This window comes from Lygodium microphyllum, chromosome 14 (assembly GCF_053477565.2).
Source record: "Lygodium microphyllum isolate KBCC chromosome 14, Lygodium_microphyllum_v1.1.10, whole genome shotgun sequence".
NCBI classification, from domain to species: domain Eukaryota; kingdom Viridiplantae; phylum Streptophyta; class Polypodiopsida; order Schizaeales; family Lygodiaceae; genus Lygodium; species Lygodium microphyllum.
In genome coordinates, this window is record NC_141148.1 from 25,367,789 (window position 1) to 25,392,471 (window position 24,683).

At 38.6% G+C, this 24,683-nt stretch overlaps 1 protein-coding gene and 1 non-coding gene across 2 annotated transcripts; one reads left to right on the forward strand and one right to left on the reverse strand.

Moving 5' to 3' along the window:
- The first annotated feature begins 10,705 nt into the window (after window positions 1–10,705).
- Window positions 10,706–10,778, forward strand: TRNAR-CCU (transfer RNA arginine (anticodon CCU)). Its single transcript has one exon. It is a non-coding gene; the product is annotated as a tRNA-Arg (tRNA).
- Window positions 10,779–12,512: 1,734 nt separating this feature from the next.
- LOC148025428 (pentatricopeptide repeat-containing protein At5g27110-like) lies at window positions 12,513–17,188 on the reverse strand. The gene has a single exon (XM_087692556.1). It carries the CDS (start codon window positions 17,062–17,064, stop codon window positions 13,948–13,950), a length of 3,117 nt encoding a protein of 1,038 aa, XP_087548682.1. The 5' UTR covers window positions 17,065–17,188; the 3' UTR covers window positions 12,513–13,947.
- Window positions 17,189–24,683: the final 7,495 nt, after the last annotated feature.

Genomic DNA, 24,683 nt, shown 5'->3' on the forward strand with positions numbered 1-24,683 from the left:
CCTTCTTACCTCTCATTCATGGCACCAAAAGGCATAATGACCCATTCATATTGTTTTCTAAATCTAGTCTTGAATACATTAGCAGTACCCATTCTAATTTGGTAGTACCTAGACTTTATATATAGCTTGCTAAAGATTTTAGCTCCCTTTAGCTTGTTTAAGAGGTCATCTACCCAAGGAATAATATATATATTCTTAGTAGTAACTTTATTTAATGTCCTATAGTCAATGCATATGCAGTATATTTTATTATTATTCTTTACTAATAGTATGTGTGCACCAAAGGGTGATAAGATGGGAAAAATTAAGCATTTGTTCAATATTTGAGTGACTTGAGTTGAGATTTCATTTTAATGTAAGGGAAATAACTTATGACTAATGATTTGGTCCTTCTTGACTTGTTAACCATCGAAGTTGCCTCATAGAATACAAGCAATGCAGTCATCCTCAAGTTGCAAAGCTTGATATGATGTTCTCACTCTTGAATGACTTTACTTTCTAACAAATTCCATCGGAGTAGATCAATTCTTTATTGGAGTGAGATATTAATGGGATAAGGAAATTCCATGTGAATGATTTGGCTTCCATGGCTTTTGAATCTTAGTATGCCCTAAAGAATCTTTTGTAGAAATTTGTGTCTTGCTAAAGAAAAAAATTGTAGAGAATTAATGCAATGTAGGAGTTGTAATGTTAGTTCTCCCATTTTGTAGAAATAAGAGCTATCAATATATCAAATGAGACCTCCCTCTAATTCGAAAAACATGTGTCAATTTGTTGTAATATTTTCTTAGGATGAACAAATAGAAGGAAGAGCTTAAGAGATTAAGCTTAAAATCTTAAGTATAAGCTTTGTATGCAACCATGGATGGAAACAATGGTGGAGGGCAACAACAAACTAACATCACCCCTGTCAAATGGACAGGCAAAGATCGCAGTGATGTCCAAAGAGGAGGACAATTCCAATGAGATGATGCCAATATGAATCAACCTTTACCCTCCAATTTTATTCTCTCCCTTCATGTTGCAAACCCACTCTTTGGCCCAAACCCACTTGGTTAGTGGTTATGGCTTGTGGTCTCATGGTTTTGTGGGAAGGAGGGTGGTATCAAAGTTGTTGGAGGTTTGTACATTGTCTAGTATTTAATAAAGGAGAGTTCTTGGACTACAAACTAGTGGGGATGTTGTAGTTTCTCAAGAGAAGCTCAAAAGACAAGCCTGATGCTTGATGTAGTGATGATAATGACTCTAAGAATGGATGTAAGGCTCTTCTCTAATGTTGATATATAGACCAATCACCTTGCTTTGATACCAATATTGAAGCCTTCACTATACAATAGCGAGTAGTTCATTGAAATTTGAGAGAAAAAAATTCCACTAGAGAGAAATTAGAGGTATAATTTTCCCCCATGCAAGAGTACGCACCTCCCTCATGCATGTATTTATGGATTTACATTTCTTAGTTTTTTTGCTCAGAAATTGTGAAAAACATCCATTTGAACTTTTTGCTTTCCTTGCATGAATAACATGTTTTTCACTAATAATTTTATTTATCTCTTACTTAATAAATCTAATGTTATAAAAATATTTAACTTGCCCTTAGGCCTCATACAAAGTCAACAATTGTAATAAATAAATTTGTGCATGAGCACACAATCAATCCATGCAATAGAAGTATCTAAAAATAATCATAATTCTTATGCACCAAAAAGTGATCCTTTGAATGTAAAAATAATTATTCATAACTTTATCTAATATTCTCCTTTACTAGAAATTAAAAAACATTAAATTCTTGTCATCTATCAGTGAGGCACAATACGACCAACATTACACATGATGCCACCCTTAGCAAGTCAATATCATGTGGAAATTAAACAAATGAAAGCCTCTAAAATAAATAGTAAATAACATCTTATTTTTATAAAATTAAAATTATATAATATTATAAATTAATTAATATTATTTTATTTTAAATATATTTTAATAACTATATTAATATAACAACATAGTATTAGTAATTTAATATGTATATCTATAGTAATGCATATGTAACAATGTTAATATATTATTATACTTTAATATTAATATTAATGAAATATTTAATATTAAAGATATCATTATCGTGTATTTTTATTAATTTCTTTTTATATTTATTATACTTATAATAGTTAATATTAACATAGTTACTAATATTGATAATTATTTTTTTGTATTAATAATATAATATATATATCTATTATCATTTTATGTATTGTCAGAGAGAGAACTGGAGAGAGAGAAAGAGGAGAGAGAAGACTGCAAAAGAGAGAGAAAGACTGCAAGAAGAGAGAGAAAGAGTGACGAGGAGAGAGAAATACTAGATTTGGAGAGAGAAAGATAGGAAAGAGAGAGAAGCCATGGAAGTTGTGAGCAAGATGAGAGAGAAGGACAGTAATTGTATTAATGTGTCAAAAAGATATGAAAATTTGCATGTCCTCTCCTTTTATACCAATGTCAGTGTGACATGGCATAATATCAATATTATTTTACACTAAGTCCTTATTCCCAGCTTCTTACAATCCATCCCTTCCCAAAAGTTTTTGTCCTCAAAAATAAACCTGAAAGACTAGAAAAGGATGGATAGAACAGAGTACTACTCTGTTTTTACAGCTTTACAAATGGAAAAATGAATTAAGTATGACCAACCATATGGACTAAAATCGAAGAACAAGAGTAGGCCTCAGCTATATACATGATTTGTGATACTTCAAAAGTATATGGAGCCATAAAATCTTCAACAGATAATCTCAAAATGAAGTAAACAGCTTGCTGTGTAAACAGATGTATAAACAAACCCTGCTGGACCAAATCTACTATAACTTCTAGTAGAAGTATCCAAATGAGGCGTGCCATATATCAAAACAAAGCTCTTGAAGAGTACTTTAAGCTCATGTAGATAGCTTAATTCTAAAAATTAGGCACGATAAAAACTGTTCTAAAATAGCGTCATATCCTGATCATGTTTACATCATCACTAGCTCCATAATGAATAGGCTTCAGCCCCACCAATGTATCCCTTAAGGAAGGAAATTCATCCAATATAGAATCAAGCCTCCAATAAGCTTCTTTAGGTGGTAAACCTCTCCATTTGATCAAATATTCCACGATAGAATGAGATCGAAGCTTCTTCTCACGCTGACCTATAACAGCCTCTAGGATGTACTGAACAAGACATTCTTCATCAATAGGTGGCAGCTCATCAACTATATCTACTGGATCACCATAAAAAGGCTTGAGCTGAATAACATGGAAAACATTGTGAATCTTTGTGGAAGAGGGAAGCTCTAATCTGTATGCCAAGTCTCTAATTCACTTAAGGATCCGGTAAGGGCCATAAAACTTGTGGGCAATGTAGAGTACCTGGACTTGGGCACCTTCAGTAAGACCAACTCTTCTTCTTGGAACTCTAAAGGCCGCCTCTTCTCATTAGCATACATCTTCATTCGGTCTTGAGCTTTCCTAAGATTCATCTTGCATTGCTGAAGAAGGGTTTGCATTATTTCTAACTCTCCCTTCCCATGAGGATTGATCCTTTCATTAAAGATGACTGTGGGTAAGGGCACCTTGTAACCATACAAAGCCTCGAAGGGTGAAACTCCAATACTAGCGTGGGTGGAATCGTTATAAGCAAACTCAATCAAGTATAACCAAGAATCCCATGAAGTTTGGACCTCATAGCAAAAATGGCAAAGATAAGTCTCCAACCATTTATTAACTCTTTTTGTTTGTCCATCAATTTGTGGATGATAGGCCGTAGATGGAGCCAATTTACTGCCCATAGATGTAAATACCGCCTGCCAAAAGTTACTCATAAACTTTAAGTCTCTATCGTGAACAATCACCTGCGGTAATCCATGTAGTCTAAAAATCTGCTCCATAAACTGACTGGCCACTTGACAAGCAGTAAACTGAATCTTAGTTGGAATAAAATGGGCTGCCTTAGTGAGTCTATCTACCACCACATATATACTATTCCATCCCTTATTGGTAATAGGCAAGCCAATAATGAAATCCATAGTAGTATGAGTCCATTTACCTGTAGGAATAGGTGATGGTTGTAACAAACTCCTGGCTTATGGGTAATGTCCTTATTCTGCTGACAAGGCATACACTTCATGACAAAGTGTCAAGCCTTGACATCTTTCCACAGTCCTTTCCAATAGAAACTTTTGTTGATCCTGTCATAGGTCTTGAAAACTCCTAAATGTCCAGCTAAAGGCGAAGAATGTAGTTCCTCCATAATTTTTTGTATAAAAGAAGAGGTAAAAGGAATAGCAATCTTGCCTTTCAACCAAATAAGGCCATTTTTGAACTGATAATGCGAGTTTTCTTCCATAAGACCTTGCTGTAATTTCTGAAAAATATGGCTGAATTCTTCATCCAAAAGATAAGCCTCCTATAATTCTTCAATCCAATCATTATTCAATTCAGTCATAGCTGAAACTTTGCAAGCCCACATACGAGAAAGAGAATCAGTCACTATATTGTTTTTACCCCTCATATGAGTGATATCAAAATCATAATTCTATACTGTAGCTACCCAATGACGCTGCTTAGAAGTAAGATTGGACTAAGTAAGGAAATACTCAAGAACCCTGTGATCACTGTGTACTCTAAATCGGCTCCCATACAAGTAATGGTGCCACTTCTTACTTGCATGCAAGATAGCCAACATCTCCTGGTCATAAACATTCATGGCCATTTCTTTATCTGTAAGCTTACGGCTCTCAAAGGCAATCAATCCATGCTCTTGTAACAAAACAGCCCCAATGCCACGGCCACTAGCATCACACTGTATAGAAAATTCTTTGGAGAAGTCTGGGCATACTAAGATAGGAGCAGAGGTAAGGAGTCCCTTTAACTAGTTGAAGCTACTATATGCAAGAGCATCCTAAAAGAAAGCCTCCTTCTTCAACCTATCAGTCAAAAGAGCTACAATGGCCACATAATGCTTAATGAATCGGCGATAGAATGAAGATAAACCAAGGAATCCTGTAAGAGAAGTAGTAGTAGTTGTTGTTGTTGTTGTTGTTGTTGTTGTTGTTGTTGTTGTTGTTGGTCAATCTTTTATACAATGCACCTTCTTGGGATCAGCCTATATTCCTTTTTCACTGACAATATGTCCCAAGTATTCCACTTCAGTCTACATGAAAGAACACTTCTTCTCCTTAGCAAAAAGCATGTGATGTCTCAATACATCAAAACCCCTCCTCATATGTGCCAAGTGATCCTATAAATTCTTGTTGTAGATCAGAATGGCATCAAAGAATACCAAGACAAACTGAAAGAGGAAAGGTTGTAAAATCTTATTCATCTGGCTCTAGAAGGTAGCTAGAGTATTTATAAGCCCAAATGGTATCACTAAGAAATGATAGAGCCCTCGATCAGTCCTGAAAGCAGTCTTGACTTCATCACCCTCTCGCATGCGAATCTGATGATACCCTGATCTCAAATCAATCTTCGTAAAGAATCGAGCCCCCTTGAGCTCATCAAGCAAATCATCAATGGTGGGTATCGAATACATGTTCTTCACTGTGATCTTATTAAGATCCCTGTAGTCAATGCACATTTTGAAATATCCATCTTTCTTTTTGACTAACAGAACTAGAGATGCATAAGGTGAAGAACTTGGTTCAATGAATCCCATCTCAAGAAGTTCCTTGATTTGCTTGGCTACTTCCTCTCGTTCACACTTTGATAATCTGTAAGGTGGCTTATTGATTGTCTTTGAGTTGGGCTCTAAATCAATGGGGTGATCTACTGCTCTCTTAGGAGGCAATGAAGTAGGTACCTCAAACAAATCCCTATACTTCTCAAGAAGAGTTGTCAAGGCTAGAAGGTTTGCTGAATTATTGGGCTGATATTGCATCTCTTTATTCAAATGCAAAACAAATATTTGTGAGTGCCTCTTGTACTCCCTTTTGAGTTGTTGAATGGTAATAAGGTGAAAATATGATCTACTAGGAATTTCCTGTAAATGAATGAGCTATCCATTGAAGATAAACTCCATATACAACTGTGAGAAATCCATAGTGATCCTGCCTAATGTCATCAACCAATCACAACCAAGTACGATGCCTATAGGCCCCATTTCCAAAGTGATTAGGTTTACTTTTGCTTCAAAATTTTCAGCCAGCTGTAAAGAAACTTGTGGGCATATCTGTGTGTTGATTTTCTCTTCACCATTGGCCACTTGACCTCTAATGGGCTGCTATAAATCTATGGGAATACAATTCAGCTTGTCCATGATGGACTTATTCATAAAACTATGGGTACTGCCACTGTCTATCATAATGAACATTGACTTTTCATAAATGTTTCACTTCATACGGAGTGTATTAGGGCTCTTAGATCCTGTCCAAGCATCCATGAAAATAGAACAATTAGTGGCATCAAGTGCCTCATGACAAGTCCCACCTGGATCAAAAGGGACACTTCCACCTGAATCAAAAGGAAAAGAGTCGACTGGATCATAGAAATACTCTTGCCCAACTTCTTCCTCAAGATCTTCATTTTCAGCATTAAGTGCAATTGCATTAGCTTCAACCATCTCATCTTCAAAATCCTCAAAGACTAACATACTCTGAAGCTTGGGTTTAACATTTTTATATACACACTTTGAGGCATGATCAGGTGTATACTTTTCCCCACACTTGAAATATAAGCCTTTCTCCTTTCTTTCTTTATAAAGATCCATAGGAATAGACTTAGGATTCATTTTGGCTGAAATGGATTTAGGCTTGGTGTCCCCTTGTTTGAAATCAACTCTAGGATTATTTGCTGTCCTGAAATTACTTTGAGGTCTAGAAACATTGAATGGTGGATAAGTTGGTACCCGTAAGCTCCCATTTGGCACATGATTGCTGCCATAAGTGTTACCAACATTCCCCTGTTTAAAAACAATCCTTGGCTATCCAAAACTTGGCTGAAATGAAGATTCTCTTCTATATTTTCTTCCATAGCGCTCCGCAAGCTCAATAGCCTTAAAGAGGGAAGTAGGGTTTTGTGCCATGACATCAGCTGATAAAGATGGCTCTAAACCATACATGTACTTGTGAAGCTTAGCCTCATCACTGATACTTTCTACATACATGATTAGGTTGAGAAATTGGTTAGTGTACTCTCTTACACTTAGGCCTCTTTATTCCAAACCATAACATCTTCATGCCAATTTCTCTTTTTCAAGAGAGGAGACAAATAGTTCAGCCATAAGTGCCTTGAAAGCTTCCCAATTCTCTACAATTATGTTTTCCTTTTTAATATACCTCCACCAAGTATGGGCAAATCCCTCCAAATGCAAAGAAGAAAAATGAATCTTCATGTCATTAGTTTTAGGGAATATGTCAAAGTAGGATTCCATCTTAGAGATCCACTCCTCTAAATCAGATGGTGAAGATGACTGACCATTAAATTTGGCTAAAACAATCTTGTCCTTTAGCTCTCTTTCATGGAATGGTTGCTGTCCCAAAATAGACTGTTCATGAGTACCATGCATTGAACCCCCAAATTGAGATGGAAATCTCCCAATAGGTAGCTGAGAACCACTATGCAATCTTCCTGTTGGGAGAGGCCCCTAGGAATTTGAGTATTCAGCCCAAAAGCTTGAGAGTTAGCTCCATTCAAACTGCCCAAATAGTCATCATACCTTTGTGAAGCCTCACCTACTTCATATTGGCTATTTGGGATGCCTCTTCTTCCAATAATCCCATGACCATGACCATTTTGATTAGATGGCTGAAGTGGGACTGAAGGCTCACTATTTGAATAAGCTTTCTCCTTAGCTTCTTTAGATCCCATTTGCATCTGCATCCATTGGAAAAATTGTGCCATCATTGAGCATTAGATGCCACCAACTTGTCAATAGAAGCCTTTGTTCGAGTCGTTGAATCTACTAACTTCTCAATGGAAGACTTGGTTTGATCAATAGACAAAACCATTTGCTCCATTCTTGATAATAGGGCCTCATGACATTCTTTATATCTTTGTTCATGTATGCACAAGGTATTATTAAGTATATTAACTTCCCCTTGTTGTTGAGGCTCTTCAGGGCTCTCTTGAGGTGCATTATCCAACATGGAATCTCTGATTTGCTGAGCATAATCATCCTGGACCTTATTTTTACCCTTATGTCCTACCATAATAGTGCAGTGCTTTGACATGGTTGATGATGACTTGATCAATTTTCATGTGCTTGATAAAGCCTCAGGTAGTCCAATGTTGCCAAAATAATCTTCAAGTCTTGTGCATTCAATGCTTAAGAACAATCTTGAAGCTTCAGATGCTTGAGATTGAAGCATTAAACCCGTTTCCCCCAAATTTTGGGTCCATGGAAGCTCTTGAGCTTCAATATTTGACCATTCGTGCTTAATCCTTGCAATTTGTTGAAGAATCCTTACTGAAATGATCCCACGGGTTGAAAAGATGAAGAATCTTCAAGAAATTGTTGAGAAATGAAAGCTTGGGCTGAAGCTTTCATGGCTGCCCATGGACTGTTCATGTAGGGTTTCAAGACAATGAAAGGATGAAGAATATAGCCTCATTTGAGAGTTTACACATGAGAAAGTTGAAGTAGACCATGCCAAAGATCATTGAGAAGCACTAGTGCTAAATATTTGTTAAAGATTGATGAAGAACAGGGCTAGAAAATTCAGTGCAAAATTTGAGTTACTGTCATGCACATGTGGCTGTCCATACAGTCATGAAATTGGTGCTCTACATATTACATTTGATGCCTAGAAGGCCATTATGCATGCCATTGTTGAAGAGAAGCAAGGATCGATGAAAGAAGAGAAGATCTCTGCTGAAAACTCCATGGAAGCTTGGCCAAAGCTTGGAGAAAGAGAAAAGGAATACCTCTTGAAAAGTAACCATAGCTTAACCCCAAACTAAGCCCGGTTAACTCTTATTTACCCTAGTTACCTCCAATTTTGCATGAAATTTGATGACGACCTGCCACTTTAGCCATCCTCCGCCATATCTGACCTTGGAGATCTCCAGATGTAGTCTCTTACTAAGTGTAGATGGTCTGCGGTACTCCACCAATCACTGTCTTGTACAATTCTTGCCTGAAATTGATCTTAATGGAAGAAAATAGGACTAAAAATAGAAGGAAAAAATGGATCAAAGACCAATGCTCTAATACTACTTGTCAGAGAGAGAAAGAAAGAGGAAAGAGAAATACCGCAAGAAGAGAGAGAAAGAGAGTGACGAGGAGAGAGAAATACTAGATTTGGAGAGAGAAAGATAGGAAAGAGAGAGAAGCCATGGAAGCTGTGAGCAAGATGAGAGAGAATGACAGTAATTATATTAATGTGTCAAAAAGATATGAAAAATTACATGTCCTCTCCTTTTATACCAATGTCAGTGTGGCATGGCATAATATCAATATTATTTTACACTAAGTCCTTATTCCTAGCTTCTTACATGTATATTATGTGGAGACTTTCAAGAGCACCAAACGGCATGGGTAGTACCCCCCCTAAGCCCTAAAAGGGTCCAAAGTGACTCTACTTTTGTAACATCTCACTTTGTGCAATGTAGGTGTGGAGCACCTAATACACACACATATATATATGAGAGAGAGAGAGAGAGAGAGAGAGAGAGAGAGGTCCCCCAACGGTCTAATTCATCATTACCTAGAACATTCTCATTAACACTATGAATCATCATATGCGGCCAATTAACTCCATGAATCATTGTATGGATAAACAAATAAAATTTATCTGGTAAGTGTAAAAAATGGATTTAAAAATGTTATGCCCAAAATTTGTAACAACAAGTGGATCCCTAACGCCTAAAAGATCAAGCAAACACTATGGCCTCAATGAGTCATTGTGTGTCAAAGAAATGAAGAAAAATTATTTGAAAAATGAAGTAAAAATATTAGTGGCAAAAAGCAAGCAGATCCCTAAGGCCTTGCTAAGGAACAAACACTACGATCTTGTCTTTATTAGCCCCCAACCCCTCCCCAAAAAAAGTTGGCAAACAATTGCTTGATAAATGAGGGTGAGGATAAAATTTTTATTTGTTTAGTATTGAGATTAGGTTCGGCAATGTCTTGGTGCTAGGAGAGCACCTTAGCCACAATGAAGAGGATCATTTAGTGTAGATAGATAGATAGATAGATAATACGTGTATCATTTGTAATGATAGCATTTGGCATGCCACTTATCAATATGTGGCATGTTACAATGCATGAAGCAAGTTCCATTTGGTAGCCTATGTTCATGAAAATAGGGAGTTTAATGTAAAATGAATTGCAAAATTTAGAAGGGGGGGGAGAAAAGGCTTTCGAAATTAACGCAATAAGGTTTAACGCCTCGAACTTTACAAAATTCGCAGTTATAAAAAACGGCAAGTGCACCTACCTTATTCAAAAACCCTCCAAGTTTTGGAAGGTTTTTTGTATATGCTGGGAAAAAGGAGTTTCATGGACGTATATAAGTAAAACTATTGGTGTACGAGGGATCATCCGTGCGAGCATTCCAGTATAGAATCGTTAGTCATACGTGCAAAACATGTCCCAGAGAGTCGAGGTAACAAATCCCTCTTCTACTATATCTGGCATGCACATATGAAAAAATTGGCTATGAACAGTCACTCAGAGAATGTGAACAGTGGTTTTTTTATATTGTTAAGTTGAATTAATAAGTAATAATTGCATCGAAGAGCGCCTGTAGCTCAGTGGATAGAGCGTCTGTTTCCTAAGTAGAAAGTCGTAGGTTCGATCCCTACCTGGCGCGGCAAGCCCTTTATGTCTGGAATGATTGGGATTTGCTGAGAAGCAGTGTTTTCCTTGCCCACCGAAAATTGGGTGGTTTTTTGGATAAAGTTCCCATGCGACAGTGTCGCGCGCCCTTATTCTCTTTTGTTGCAAAAAGTACAAGCTCACAAGACATGTATCTGCAGAGCAATGTCGATGGATAACCATAAGAATGACCGACGATGCCAAAAAGGCCCATCCTATCTTGTATAGTGTGTGACAAGGCATGTGGAGGGGAAGAAAGAAACAAAAGGGTGGGATCCTATGTTGTGTAGTGTGTGACAAGGCTTGCGGAGAGGTAGAATCAAAAGGGCTATCCTACCTTGGATGGTATGTGATGAGACTTGTACAGAGCAAGAAGCATTAGAGAGGTTAAGAAGAAAAGGATTCAAACACTTGGGCCAACATTTGGTATTGGAGCTGGGGATTCTTGGTGCCCCTAGAACCTGGAAGTTTGGAGCAGGAATTAGTAGTAGATAGAGGTCGAGGTGTCGCCACTCATCATGTTTCGCAAATGGCTTTGGTCTCTGAAGGTAACCATTCTGAAGCAACAAAAATACTACCATTTTGGGATATCACGCTCTGGTATCATGAAGCTTATTGAGTAACTATAAAATAGGTCATAACATGCTGAAATGCAAAAGGATCCATACTAAAATCAATGGTACTAAGTAGGTGTAGTCAATATGGACATAACACATGTGAATGCAGCAAAGAAAGCGTCAAATATTGGTAGCTTGCTAGTAACGAGTGTGGTGAATTGAACAATTGATTGAGTTCATAGTAAGAGGAAGACATCAAGAAGGAAAAGAACATCTAACACGTTTAGAAAACAAATCGTGACCTGAGGGTGTAAAAATGTGGCACAGACTAAGGGGCTTCAGGAGAAGAGTTGGTTAATCGAATCTTCATGGGTTATAGCACAGCCTTCATATAGAACAGTTAAGGCTCTTGATTGGTGTTACTTATGGAGATATGTTTGTTTGCTTGGGTGATATTTTATTGTAATAGTTCTAGTGGTGACCCAATTGCCTCGGGCACCCTAAGATGTTTTGGACTACGTGTTGAAAATTAAGCATGAAAGAGAGCCATGGTGAGAAAATTAGAGAGAGCTGATCACATACACACTCACGTTGCATTAAACCATGGTACCTTTAAATAAGCTTTGGGTACAGCTCATGTGGCTGAAAGGCCGTCCACCTCTCCTATGAATTGGAATGCATTGGTATATTCACTCCAGCTCCTTTTATTGAAATGCAACTAACGTCCTTGCTCACTTTTTACTAAGACATCGCTACTTAAATGAACTGACAAGTGCTAGTCAGCATGCCTACATGATCTACCGTTGTTTCTCAGCACTCCGAGGGTGGGCTGTCTTGAGTTAGTTGCATTGCATAGTAGTAACCCCCCTTAATTCTGAATTAGAAGCTACAGAATAGACTTATGGCTTATTGGCTTTTGTAGAATCTTGTGGATTTTTAGAGTTGGAAGGGCTTAAAAAATATGATTTGAAGTCTAACGAAGTTGCAAGCTTTAAGCCTTCTTACTTAGTGATATTGGCTGGCTTGCTCCAGTACTCCTTCATGGTGCATCCGATTTTATGTGGAGCACCTGTCCTCCATGTCCAACTCTGCCACAATGGGTGCAGGTGACTTCTTACCCTTTTCGGATGGTGGCTTTCTGGAAAGGAAACAAAATCTCTCATAGGAGTCATTGTAATAGCTTACTGCGCCTGGGAGTTCTTTCTTGCTAATTAACAAAGAAGCCACATGATGTTCCAATGTAACATTTACCATATCCCAAATGTATCTGTCATTAGTGGACTCATATCCTAAATGTATCTATCATTAGTGGACTCATATTTGATGGAAGATCAAACAGTACATCACAATCATGGCACAGATGAGAACACAGTACATGTTCAATGAGGATGCATGAAGAGGTTTAACGAAAGAGGATGAAGATGGAATGGCCAATAACCAAAAAACTCATCACGATTTTCTTCATAATGAGCTTTACAGAACATACATGTAATACATATCTTTCAATGTCGAATTGTTTTTAACAAAACACATAAGAATATCAGTATCAGCATGTTAATCCCGTACATTGGAACCAAACATCTGTAAAGCACGGAAGTATCACTTAAACTTGTAAGCTGGTTGCCCAACAAGCCTCACATCCATGCACAGGCGTCATTTGTAGTGAGGATTTCTCCAGCCTCTTCAGGTTTTTTACTGAAATTTGGCTGTTTCTCTGCTAGAGGCACAACGGAATTGCAATCAGGCAAATAGAGATGCAAATATGATCATAACATATCTAAAACTGCATTACAGCCCAGTAATTTTATAAAATACGCCATTCCAACCAGGACAGCAGACTGGAACTGGTATAGGATGACCCCTTTTCACCGCACCACAGCAGAGCTGGTATAGGATGACTGTTCTTTCACCAATTCATTGTATTTTCTTCATTGTATAGGTTGCAGCACACTAGGGTTCACTACATGCCATCTACTTTATCAGTTCTCTTCTCTAGTCCTGCAATCCTTTAGTTTCTTGCCCTCCAATACCTGTCCACAATATTCTTCAGAAGAAGAATCCAACTCCGACCTGTGCCACACTTTGCAACTCCAAGATGCACTTGGGATATGAATCCTGAATACTTTGCCACTCCAAGCTGTAGCATGAGATATGATTTTGATCAGTCCTGTGCAATCAAAAGAGAGGTGCCGTGAGTAACTTTCCCATTTGAATATGGAAAACCTGTATGGAATCCCACAGACCTTGCACATGCAGGCCAGTAACCTTCAGGCAATGGCTCAGACTGGATCAAACTAGCTCCTCCAATACCTGTCTACAAATGTTCTTCAGAAGAAGAAACCAACTCCGGCCTTTTAAAACTCCAAGATGCACTTGAGATATGAATCCTGAGTCCTTTGCCACTCTGAGCTGTGGCATGAGATATGATTTTGATCAGTCCTTTGCAATAAAAGAGTGGTGTCATTAGCAACTTTCCCATTTGAATATGGAATACCTGTATGGAATCTTGCAGACCTTGTACATGCGGGCCAGTAACCTTTGGACATTGGCTCAAACTGGATCAAACCAGAACCACCACAGTGGAACAGAAAAGATCTAAGCTCATGTTTACTCTGTATCTGCCCACATACTCAAATCTTGTAGAGCATTCTCAAAAGACCCAGCATCAGCACAAATGTTTGACATGACCACATATGCAGCAGCATCCTTTGGATTTGAGTTCACTGCACAATCAAATGCCTGTAATGCCAACTCTTTATTCCCATGTGTACGGCACACACCTAACAAGGAGAGCCATATGACCAAATCAGGCTCCTCTATCATCCCCAAAAGCAGGTTTGACACCCTCTGGAAGTCTCCTGCACGACCAAGGAGGTCTATCACTGCAACATGATGCTGCAAGTCTGGAGATACACTGTAGCATTGATACATGTCTTCAAAGTATTTCAGACCCTCATCAACAAGGCCAGTATGACTGCACGCAGAAAGGAGGTGGAGAAATGTGATATCCTCCCATGTTGCACCTGCTAATTGCATTTCAGTTAAAACTCTCAGGCTTGACATGCTATCTCCTTGTTGGGCATAACCAGCTATGCATGCATTCCAAGATGAGGGACTTGGCTGGCACATGCCATCAAATATAGCCTTAACATCTACCATACTTTCACAACTTCCATAAGCACGAATAAGAGTGTTTGTGAGGCAAAGGTTGTCATCATGTCCAGCAGAGACAATGTTAAAATGAAGCTCCATACAGAGCTCCACACTTCCTACTTCAGTGCAGGCTTGCAAAACACACATAAACGTAACATAACTCATTGGAATATCTGCCTGCTGCATCTGCTTATATAACACTACAGCTTTTTCTCCGTTCTCCTGGTCAACATAAACTGAGAGCATTGCATTCCACAAGACAGTATTACGCTTATACAATCCATTGAATACATTTTCTGCTTCTCCAACACTTCCACATTTGCCATAGATATTCACAAGCGTGCTAGCAACAAAGACATCTGAATCAAATCCTTTACGTTTTGCATCAGCATGTAATGCTTGTCCAATATCTCGAGACATAAGCATCAGCTGCCCATCTTGACTAATTGCAGATTGCTCCAGAAGAGTGCCACAAGCTTGAAGAGCAAGTACCATTGTGGGCTCATCAGGGTTCACACCTTCCTCCTGCATCTGTGTGTACAGTTGCAATGCTTTTGCTTCTTGGCACTGCTCACCATACACTGAAAGCAAAGCACTCCAAGACACAACATTACGCTTGGAGAGGTCCATAAAAATGTTCTCTACAAGCAGAATACTCCCACACTTACCGTACAAACTTGCAAGAGTGTTACATACAAACGAATCAGAAGTGAGGCCATTTTTCCTGGCATCAGCATGTAAAGCCTGTGCAATATCCAAAGACATCAGTTTAACTTGCTGGCTGCTGTCAAGAGAATACTCTTCATTCCCCAAGAGTGCACTACATGCTAGAAGAGCAATAGCAACTGTATTCTGATTAGCCTGAACACCACCTTCTTGCATTTGTCTGTACAACAACAGAGCTGTCTCTCCTTGACCTTGCTCTATATATGCTGACAGCATTGCATTCCAAGAGACATTGTCCTGCACTAACATATGAGTGAATACATTCTCTGCTTCAACAATGCGTCCATACCTGCCATACATGCTCACAAGAGTGTTACCTACGAACAAATCCTTTGCCAAATTTGTCCTCCAGGCATCGATATGCAATGCTTTCCCGATGCTGAAGAACACATCTTTGGATACTGTTCCCTTTTCTCCTGATGCTTCTTCATGAGCGAGAGTGTAGCATGCTTGAATAGCAATTGTAAGTGTCTTTTCATTAGGAATCACCCCATCTTCTTGCATTTTCACATACAGCTGTAATGCTCTCTCCCCTTGTCCCTGGTCAACATATCCTGAGAGTAGAGCATTCCAAGCGACAACTCTAGGTTTAGACAACCTGACAAACACATTTTCTGCATCCACCATGCTACTGCATTTGCCATACATACTCACTAGACTAGTGCCAACAAACTCATCTGAGCTCAGTCTTTTCATCCGCACATCTGCATGCACAGCCCGCACAATTTCCAAACACACAAACCAAATTGGCTGGTGTCCTTGACCAAAAACTTCTTCCTTGGTTACAAAGCTGCGGCAAGCCTGAAGAACAGTGACAAAGGTCTGCTGGTCCGGACTGAAACCTTCCTCGTGCATCTGTCTGTATAGTTGTAAAGCAGTCTCTGCTTGACCCTGCTCAGCGTATGCAGTGAGCATGGAAGTCCAAGAAATCAAATTGTGCTCCAAGATTCCTGAGAACACGTGCTCTGCTTGTGTAATGCTGCCACACTTCCCATATGTATTTACAAGCGTACATCCAACAAAGACATCTGAAGTGAAACCACTTTCCTGAGCAATTACATGCAACCTTTTGGCCTTGCAAATGTCTAAAGTCTTAGTGCAAGCTTTAAAAAGAGCAACAAAAGTATACTGGTTTGGCTCCACACCATCATCAAGCATCTGCTGATGCATTTCAAGTGCTTCCAGGCCTTGCCCATGCTCAGTATACCCGGATATTATGACTGTCCACATAAAGACATTGCGCTTTGGCAAGGAAAGAAATATGCACGAGGCCTCCTCGAGGGCGCCACGCTTGACCAAGTCAGCCACCAAGTAGCTGCTCATGGATGCGGCAAAATCTGGGTCACGGTGGGCGAAGTGCGCATGCACTTGCCTGGCATGTGAGAGGGCATGAGCCTTTCCGCATTCCCACAAGAGGGAGAGGAACAAGTGCTTTGGTGAAAGACTCGTCTGGGAAAGCACATCCAAGGCCGCAGCAAACCGTCCTTGTTGGCAGAGCCTCTGAATTTGTTGGAAGGCAGGCTCCTCCGGTGATGACCATGCCGAAGATCGACCCGAGGCCGTTGCATGGGCTGCTGGTAAGCTGAGAGGCTGCAGCTGCAACTGGTGCAGATTCTTGGCCCGCGCGCGGTTCCGCAGGCGGCTGCGCGGGCCAGAGGACAGCAGCAGAGGCCGCTGGGTCTGTGCAGGCTGTGACTGTTGTAGCTGAGACTGCTGCTCCGCAGGCCATGGTCTCCTGAGGACGTCCCACGGGATCGAAAACAGATCCTCCCGTAATCCCCGATTGCCTTTGTTGCTGCTGTTGACCGGTGACTGCGACTGCCTTCGAGCTCTCAGAGCAGACATAGGCAGAAACCATTTTGCCTCCCAAGGAAATTCCTAAAACCCAAGGAGTTAATGGGTAGCATTTCAGTAGGGAATAAGGCCTTGGTATTGGCCTTCGGACCTCAGTGCCTCAATGAGCCCTCAAACTCTCCTAGGCGGAGGCGAGGAACAAATCAACCCATGGGTAACTTATAGAGCATTGCGAGATGTAATTATTTTACATTTCCATAATATAATGCATTACCCAAAAAAACTTGTAGAGCATTGCCGATTCTCTCTACTTATCCTCTCTTCATTGGAGTACCTACAGATCTGATCGGTTGCATAGGAGTTATGGGAGCAAATCTAGCAGCAATGTTTGAATCATGACATCGTCGCTAAATCATCAAAGGCATTCAAACTGCAATGCTTAAAATTGATGTATTGATCGAGTGCCTAGATGTTGCCACTTTTTGTGGCACTCTCACAACTATTCCTCTTGTGTTTTTTCTTCACTCAAGTGCCACATGCGAGTGGGAGTTCACTTTTGGTAAGTGCCTAGTATTGTTTTCGTCTCTTCTGAGTGCAAAGTGGCTAAAGCTCTCTAGTTACACTAGAATGTGATTTGAACTTGAGAGCTAAGATTATAATTAGAACTCGAGTGCTCCTTGTTTTGTAATTATCAACTTCAATTAAATTGAGTGCTGCATACTTTAATTAAAGCTCAATTTGGTCCCAACTTTAAAGTGCCGCTTTTACTAAACCTCCCTAACAAGGTTAGAACCCCCTTTTTAGCTTCAGTTTAGGAGCAAAGATGGTTATCCATTTGACATAGCTACATGTTGGTTATTTTTCTTTGAGCAAGCATAATGATTTCCTTTTTCTATTCTATTCCACATTTGTGCTCATTGAAGGCCTATTGAATTTCTCTATCTCTTGATTGGAATGTTGAGTGGGTATCACCTCTCTCTATCCTTTCTCTCATTTTCTCAATCAAGTTGTAATTGAGTGCTCCTCCCCTTGAGTATTCCCATAGGGTGGTTATCTAGAGACTAGGAAACCTTCACCAATTTTATCTTAACATAGACCAACGTTTGCAAATGGATCAATCATAAAACACACTAATCAATCGAAACGATTGATCAATCTAGCAACTTCCACATGCTATAGAAGATTAGAGGGTACTATTTTTAAAAGTTTTTTCAATATTTTTGGTCTACTCAATATCCTACCTAATCTACTTTCTAACAATCAAAACACAAAGTTCGAACTGATCCCTCACTAATACGATTTCCTAATCTAATCCACATGTTTCAGAGTTACCAAGGTGTGAATATGGGAGATCAATTTTTCTCACCTCTCCACCTCATTCTCAAGTACACAAGTTTTCTATTTTGTTGCACAATGTGGGATTGCAAGTACCATTGAGCGATTGATTCCGTTTTATGTTCCAACAAAAGGAAACAAAAAATGTTGGTGCCAACACTCAATGTTGGGACATTGGACGAACTTTTATTGTTTCAAGAGTTTCAAATGCTCATCAACACAACCATCTCTCACATAGTTGGTTCACATTCCAATCTCAAAGCCATTTGCTCTCTCCTCATTATCCCAAGCAAGTAAGAAAACTAACCACTAAGAGCTTGTAGTAGACTTACTACCCAAATCGATACTAATAAGCAATCAAGTCCTAAAAGCACATGAGTAACTAGCCTGCATTCAAGTACTCAAAGCATTCCACTAACTAGCCAATGCTCAAGTGCTACTAGCAACACTTAAGTGACCACTCTCTAATTGACACCCCGTAGTCATCACTAACTCTTGACCTAGCACACTACTTTACTACAAGCATGCACAATGGCTGCTTGATCCTATTTATGCCACTTCCATTAACTATCCTCCCATCTCAAACCCAGCTACTATCACCCTTGCTACTTGATCAATGACAACATCTACAATATGTTCAAGTTGATAACTTCATTCAATTACGAGTCATTGAGTGCAGCTATCAACTCTATATACTCTTGACCATGATCAACCACTTGACTCAAGTACCCTCATCCACTCGACTCGAGTAGGCTCTCATCCAGTAGGCTCTCATCCGATTAATTGGGCCTATAGCACTCAGCCCCTTGATTAGCGTCACATGGCGCAGACACTTAACACCCGACAAAACCCACTACTCAAGTACCCACCTCCAAATCGACCCTCCAAATCAAATTCGTGTAATATTGGGATGTACTCAAAACCAATACCCTAAAATCAAACCCCTTGTCATTATCTTGTTTCTCTCTTTATTACATTCAATTGGCTATGCCAAGAAGTTCTCATTTGCCCATTGGCCCTTCTATTTTTATAGGCCAACTGTTGGCTATTATTCTCTACCACTTGTCTACACTACTAGACCTGTAGACACTGCCCTACTACTAACCTGATTTGAGGGTGCCATCTTGTCAATGTGGTTGAAGGGGCCATCACAGCTCCCCCCTAAAAAGGGGTATGAACTAAACTTGATGACTTTGGCATGTGGATCATGTGAGTAGTTCTACTTTGCATGTCTTTACCCAGGAGTTTTCCCACCTTGCCTTGGGTGTTTGGGTTGGTTTGGATACTTGTTCTATGATTTTTTCTTGTGTTTTCTTTTTTCATCTATGCTTCTATATATTCTTGACGTTGATTTGTGTTCCTCTCAGTCTGTCTCATGGTGGTTCTCTCTTTTGTCTAGTTTGGTGCTATTGTTATGGGTGAGGTGCTAACATTGTTCATGTTGTGGATGGCTTTCTGTGTTGTTTCTCTTTCTTTTGTGTGACATGTTCCTACCTTTGTTGGCTAGCCTAACTCTTTGCTTGTTGTTGTTTGTAGGGCATCCCTTGTTCCTTGATTATGGGCCGGTGATTTGCTATACGTGTCATTATTGTTTGTAGGCTTATGCTCTCTATACTTTGATATTCTTTTAGGTTATTGAATATTGAAGGTCCTTGCCCTTGTTGAGCTTCATTGTTATTTTGTTGCTTTGTTGTATTTGCTATATTGTCAGTTTGAGGCTTTATTCTTTACACATGAGCTGTTAATTTTTGTTCCTCTTTCTATGTGTTGAGATTTGTATATGTATTTCTTTACCTTGTTGATGATTTTATAAGGTCCCAGCTAGTGGTGAATGATTCTATGAGTCCTTGCTCTCTTACGTGAAAACATAAACCAAATAGATCTCCCTCTTTGTGTTCAACATGTTTCATGTGTTGATCATATTGTCCTTTTTGTCTCTCTTATGCATGTTTTAGGTTCTTCAATATTGTTGACCAAATCATCAATCAACTACGTCTATATGTTTTGATTTGATGTTTGTTGTAGCCAATTTTGGAAGCAATACACGATCTTGGGCAAATAGATGTATGAATGGGCTTATCCTTGTTGATGTCTGCAGCACTGATATGTGGTATGCTTGTGTGACAAATGGTAATATTTCATCCCATATTTGTTGTAAAGGATCAATGTATATTACCAACAATTACTTTATTGTTTTATTGAGCCTCTTTGTGAGTTCATTAGTTTCAAGGTGGTAAAGGAGATGTAAAAATGCCCTTTCTTAATATGCGCATGAATTCACTTTTGAATTGTTGTCCTTGATTGAAGAGTATCATTTTGGGGTATGAATGATGTAAGATGACCTTTTGTACTAGAAATTGGGCTATGCTATTTTTCCGTGCAATCTAGGAGAGTTTATGTCTTACACCATCTTATCAGGTAGATGATTAAGACCATTATGTACTTATTTCCTACCACTAATTCAGGGAACGGACCTATTAGGTCCCATTTGACTACTTCAAGAGGTGTGCTCGTTGTGATGAGTTGCACGAAACCATGATTCCTTGGAGGAATTTCTATTGGCATATATGCATTGATGAGAGTTGAGGATACATAGAAGCATGGCTATTGACCTTGTTGTATATAATAAAGTAAATTGTTTAAAAGTTGGAAATCCTTTGTGTCTACATGAGAAGGTCTTCTTGTGATGTTTCTGGATATTTCTTCAATCTTTGGATCTTTTTGTTGGTGTGGCTAATGTACTGATTTCTATTGGCACATCACATTCCTATACATTTTGTAACTCTGTCATTTAAGATAGGCTATTTGTTATTTTGTTGTTTTGTCCCTTTATCTATTGTATTGTGAAATTGTACTCTTGCAATGCTAGAATCCATTGCAGTAGTCACTGTAGCGGATAAGCCTTCTGCATTGTTGGTATGATGGGTTGGTGATCAGTTTCAATGAGGAATTTTGCACCATGTGGGTATGATGTAGATTTGATATTGCTCATACTATATCTAAGAGTTCCTTTTTAGTTGTGTTGCAAATTCTTCTGACTTGGTTAATTCCCTCCTTATACATATTGATATAGGATACCATTGTCCATCTTCTTTTTATTGTAACAAGATTACTCGCAACCTTGCATTTGATGCATCTATTTGAATCTTAAATGGTTTTGTGAACTCATGGTAATTAAGCTAGGTTATCTCTTGTAATTATTTCTTTAGCTAAATGAAGCTATGCTCACATGTTGCTATCCATTTGTATTTATTTTCTTTCTTTAGTACTCAATGGTTTTGTCTTTGTTGCTAGGCTTGGAATGAATCATGTGGAGAATGTGATCAATCCTAGAAAGCTTTGTAATTATTTAATGGTTATTAGTCACGAAAGCTTTTGTAATGTATTTATTTTGGTAGGATCTATACTTATTCTAGCTCTAGTGAAATGATTTATTCTAGGAATTTCAGGCAAATGGCCCCCACTTACATTTTCTTGGCTACAATTCTAAGTTATATTGATGTATTCTTTTCAGCACCTCTTTTACAATCGCCTTAGACTCTTCCTAGCTCTTGTTATGGATCAATATATCATCCAAATTGATTGCCACGACATGTTTCTCTCTTAAATCTACAAATATTTTATTATCCATTCTCTACAATGTGCTTCTTGCATCCTAATGCCAAAAGTCATTCTTGAGAATTGGTAGAGACTTATTGTGGTTCTAAATTTTCTTTTGTGTGCATCAGCTTAAGGCTGGTGATAATGGTATTTGCCAATACCTTGAGGCAAGGTCAAGTGAAGTAAAGTATGTGGAGTGTCCCAATCTGTCAAGTAGATAATCTCATAATTGGCAAAGGATAGACATCATGTTGTGTAATCTTGTTCAATGGTTTGAAGTTGATGCAGAAGCGATATGTCCCATCATCGTTTTTGACTAGTTGTGACTCAAATTTCTAGTCACTAGGGACTATGACTCATTTGGCAAGCATTTCCTATTGCTTCATTGATATAGTGATTCTTCTATGGTGACCTACACTACATAGCCATTTTTATTGGGCGTGTTGTCCTTGTTCTAATTTTGTGAAAATTTCAAAGATTGACTCAATTAGTTGAATCTTTATTTTTGAATAGCATGGGAAAGTCTTATAGGATCTCTCGAATTTCTTTTGTGTGTGTCATGTGGAATTATGGATTGTGTTTTTGTGTTGCACTACCTTTTCTTTTGAGCATACTAAACATTTTGCACATCTTTGACCATCACTAGTGTAGGCTGATCAAACTATTGTTTTTGTGTAGCTAGCTATCTTTGATATGATGTATATGCATGGATGTTTGCTTCTATCCTTTGTACTATCCGGATTGCATGATAAAATGTTGCAAGTCCTTGATCTCAAACTCTTCTTAACATATCTTGTAGTAGGGCCACAAAAAAAAAAAGAGCTTCATCTTTTCAAGCATAGTCAAATCTACTCATAGAAGTAGTTGGTTTAATTTGATGGCAAATTGCATTACAAGCTCATTTAGTTTTTGCTTTAAGTTTTCAATCTACTGTAAAGTAGTTTAGGTTTACATTTTGTTGAGCAAAGTCTCTTGATAATGCCTTCTTCATCATAAACCAACTTGCTTTGGTTTGGACTTGTTGTTGCATGAACCAAGTTGCCAGCAATTCCTTCTAGTAGAGTTTGTATTTCCAATTTCTTACATTCTTCATTGCAACCATGGTAGCTAAAAACATTCTCGAAGTGATCAATCCGTCTAAGGACATCCTATGTTGGCAATCCATTGATGGATTTTGGTCTAGCTTTTGGATTTGTTTTTAGTTGTTGTGAAGATTTGCTAATGTTTGATTTGTGTGATTAATTTACAGCATGAGGGACGATATTGCATGGAACATTTCCTTCATACATTTGTGGTTGTGGGTGAACATGTGGGGAAGATTATATACTCATTGTGGCTTGTTTTTGTTTTTGTAGCTTGGCTATTAAAGTAATGAAAGGTAAATGAACAGTAGAAGAAGAATGAGTTGATGAAGTTGTGTTGCAAAGAGTTGGTATTTTAGATGTTGCTACTAACGGATATTAATGCAAAGACCCCACCGTCTCCACCAATGCAATGTACTCAAAACCAATACCTTAAAATTGAAACCCTTCTCATTATCTTGTTTCTATCTGCCACTTGTCTACCCTACTAGACCTATAGACGTCGCCCTACTAACTTGGACTTATGGGTGCCATTTTATTGACGTGGCTGAATGGGCCTTCACAATGTGATTGAATTTTTGGCCCATCAAGATCAACACTAGACACACACATACACCCATCAGCCACCATCAAATCAACTCGAGCAACATCTATGCATAATCAACTATTGGTTGACAGGCAACTCGTGTAGCCAAGTAGGCTCATGCACATCCCACATGCACTCAATAGATCACAAGCCCTCCTAAACACTGGATCAATGACTTGTAGCTCTGGACTCAAAAAAAACCCTCACCTTATTGGACCTGCAATTGAGTCATCATCCAATTTTGACCACTCAAGCTCTTTCCTCAATCACTATTTGACTTCACTTGTTGTTTAAGTTTACAAGTTTATAGGTTTTTTGGCTTTCAGATTTTCAACATAAACAATTCATTTACAGAATGAAAATTAAGCTCGTTATTCCATCATATGCTAAGACATTTTACATATCATTCAAGACAATAAAATCCCTACAACAGTATTCCTACAACCTTTTTCTCGTGATGCTAATGATAAAAACTCAACATGTACCCTCTCTAACTCTTCTTATTGCTCTACAAGCTCTTACAACAATCAATCCTCTTCTAAATTATAGCTTTTTTATAAAAGCATATGGATTTGAATGTGGCCCTCATCCTCTTTCATATCCCCTAAATTCCTTATTGCAAATCTTCAATTTACTAATGTTGCTCCTACACAAATGCATGTCAATTATCTTTCATTGAAAAACCCTTATTATTGCTCCCTTAAACTCTTGTTAATTCATTACTACTTGTTACAGATTCAAGATCATCTGCCCAAAATCCTAAGATTAGTTTCCTTAAAACCTCAATCCTAATTGCAATTCAAACTGAGCTAACATTCCCATACGAAGAAAAGAAGATAACCTCTATCTCTGAGTTCAAAACTTGCAATTGTTAAAACTTTTCACTTACAATTTTCATCCATGATTTCCTCTTTCACTTACACTTTCCCTCCACAACTTCCTCTTTTTGCACACAAAAGCATTGCCTTTTTGCCTCTCTTTTTTTTGCTTTAAAGAGAGCTTGAAGCAAGTTGATTTTGCCGTCTTTGAAAAGCTAGGGTGGTGCCTATTGAGACAAAAGAAGTGAA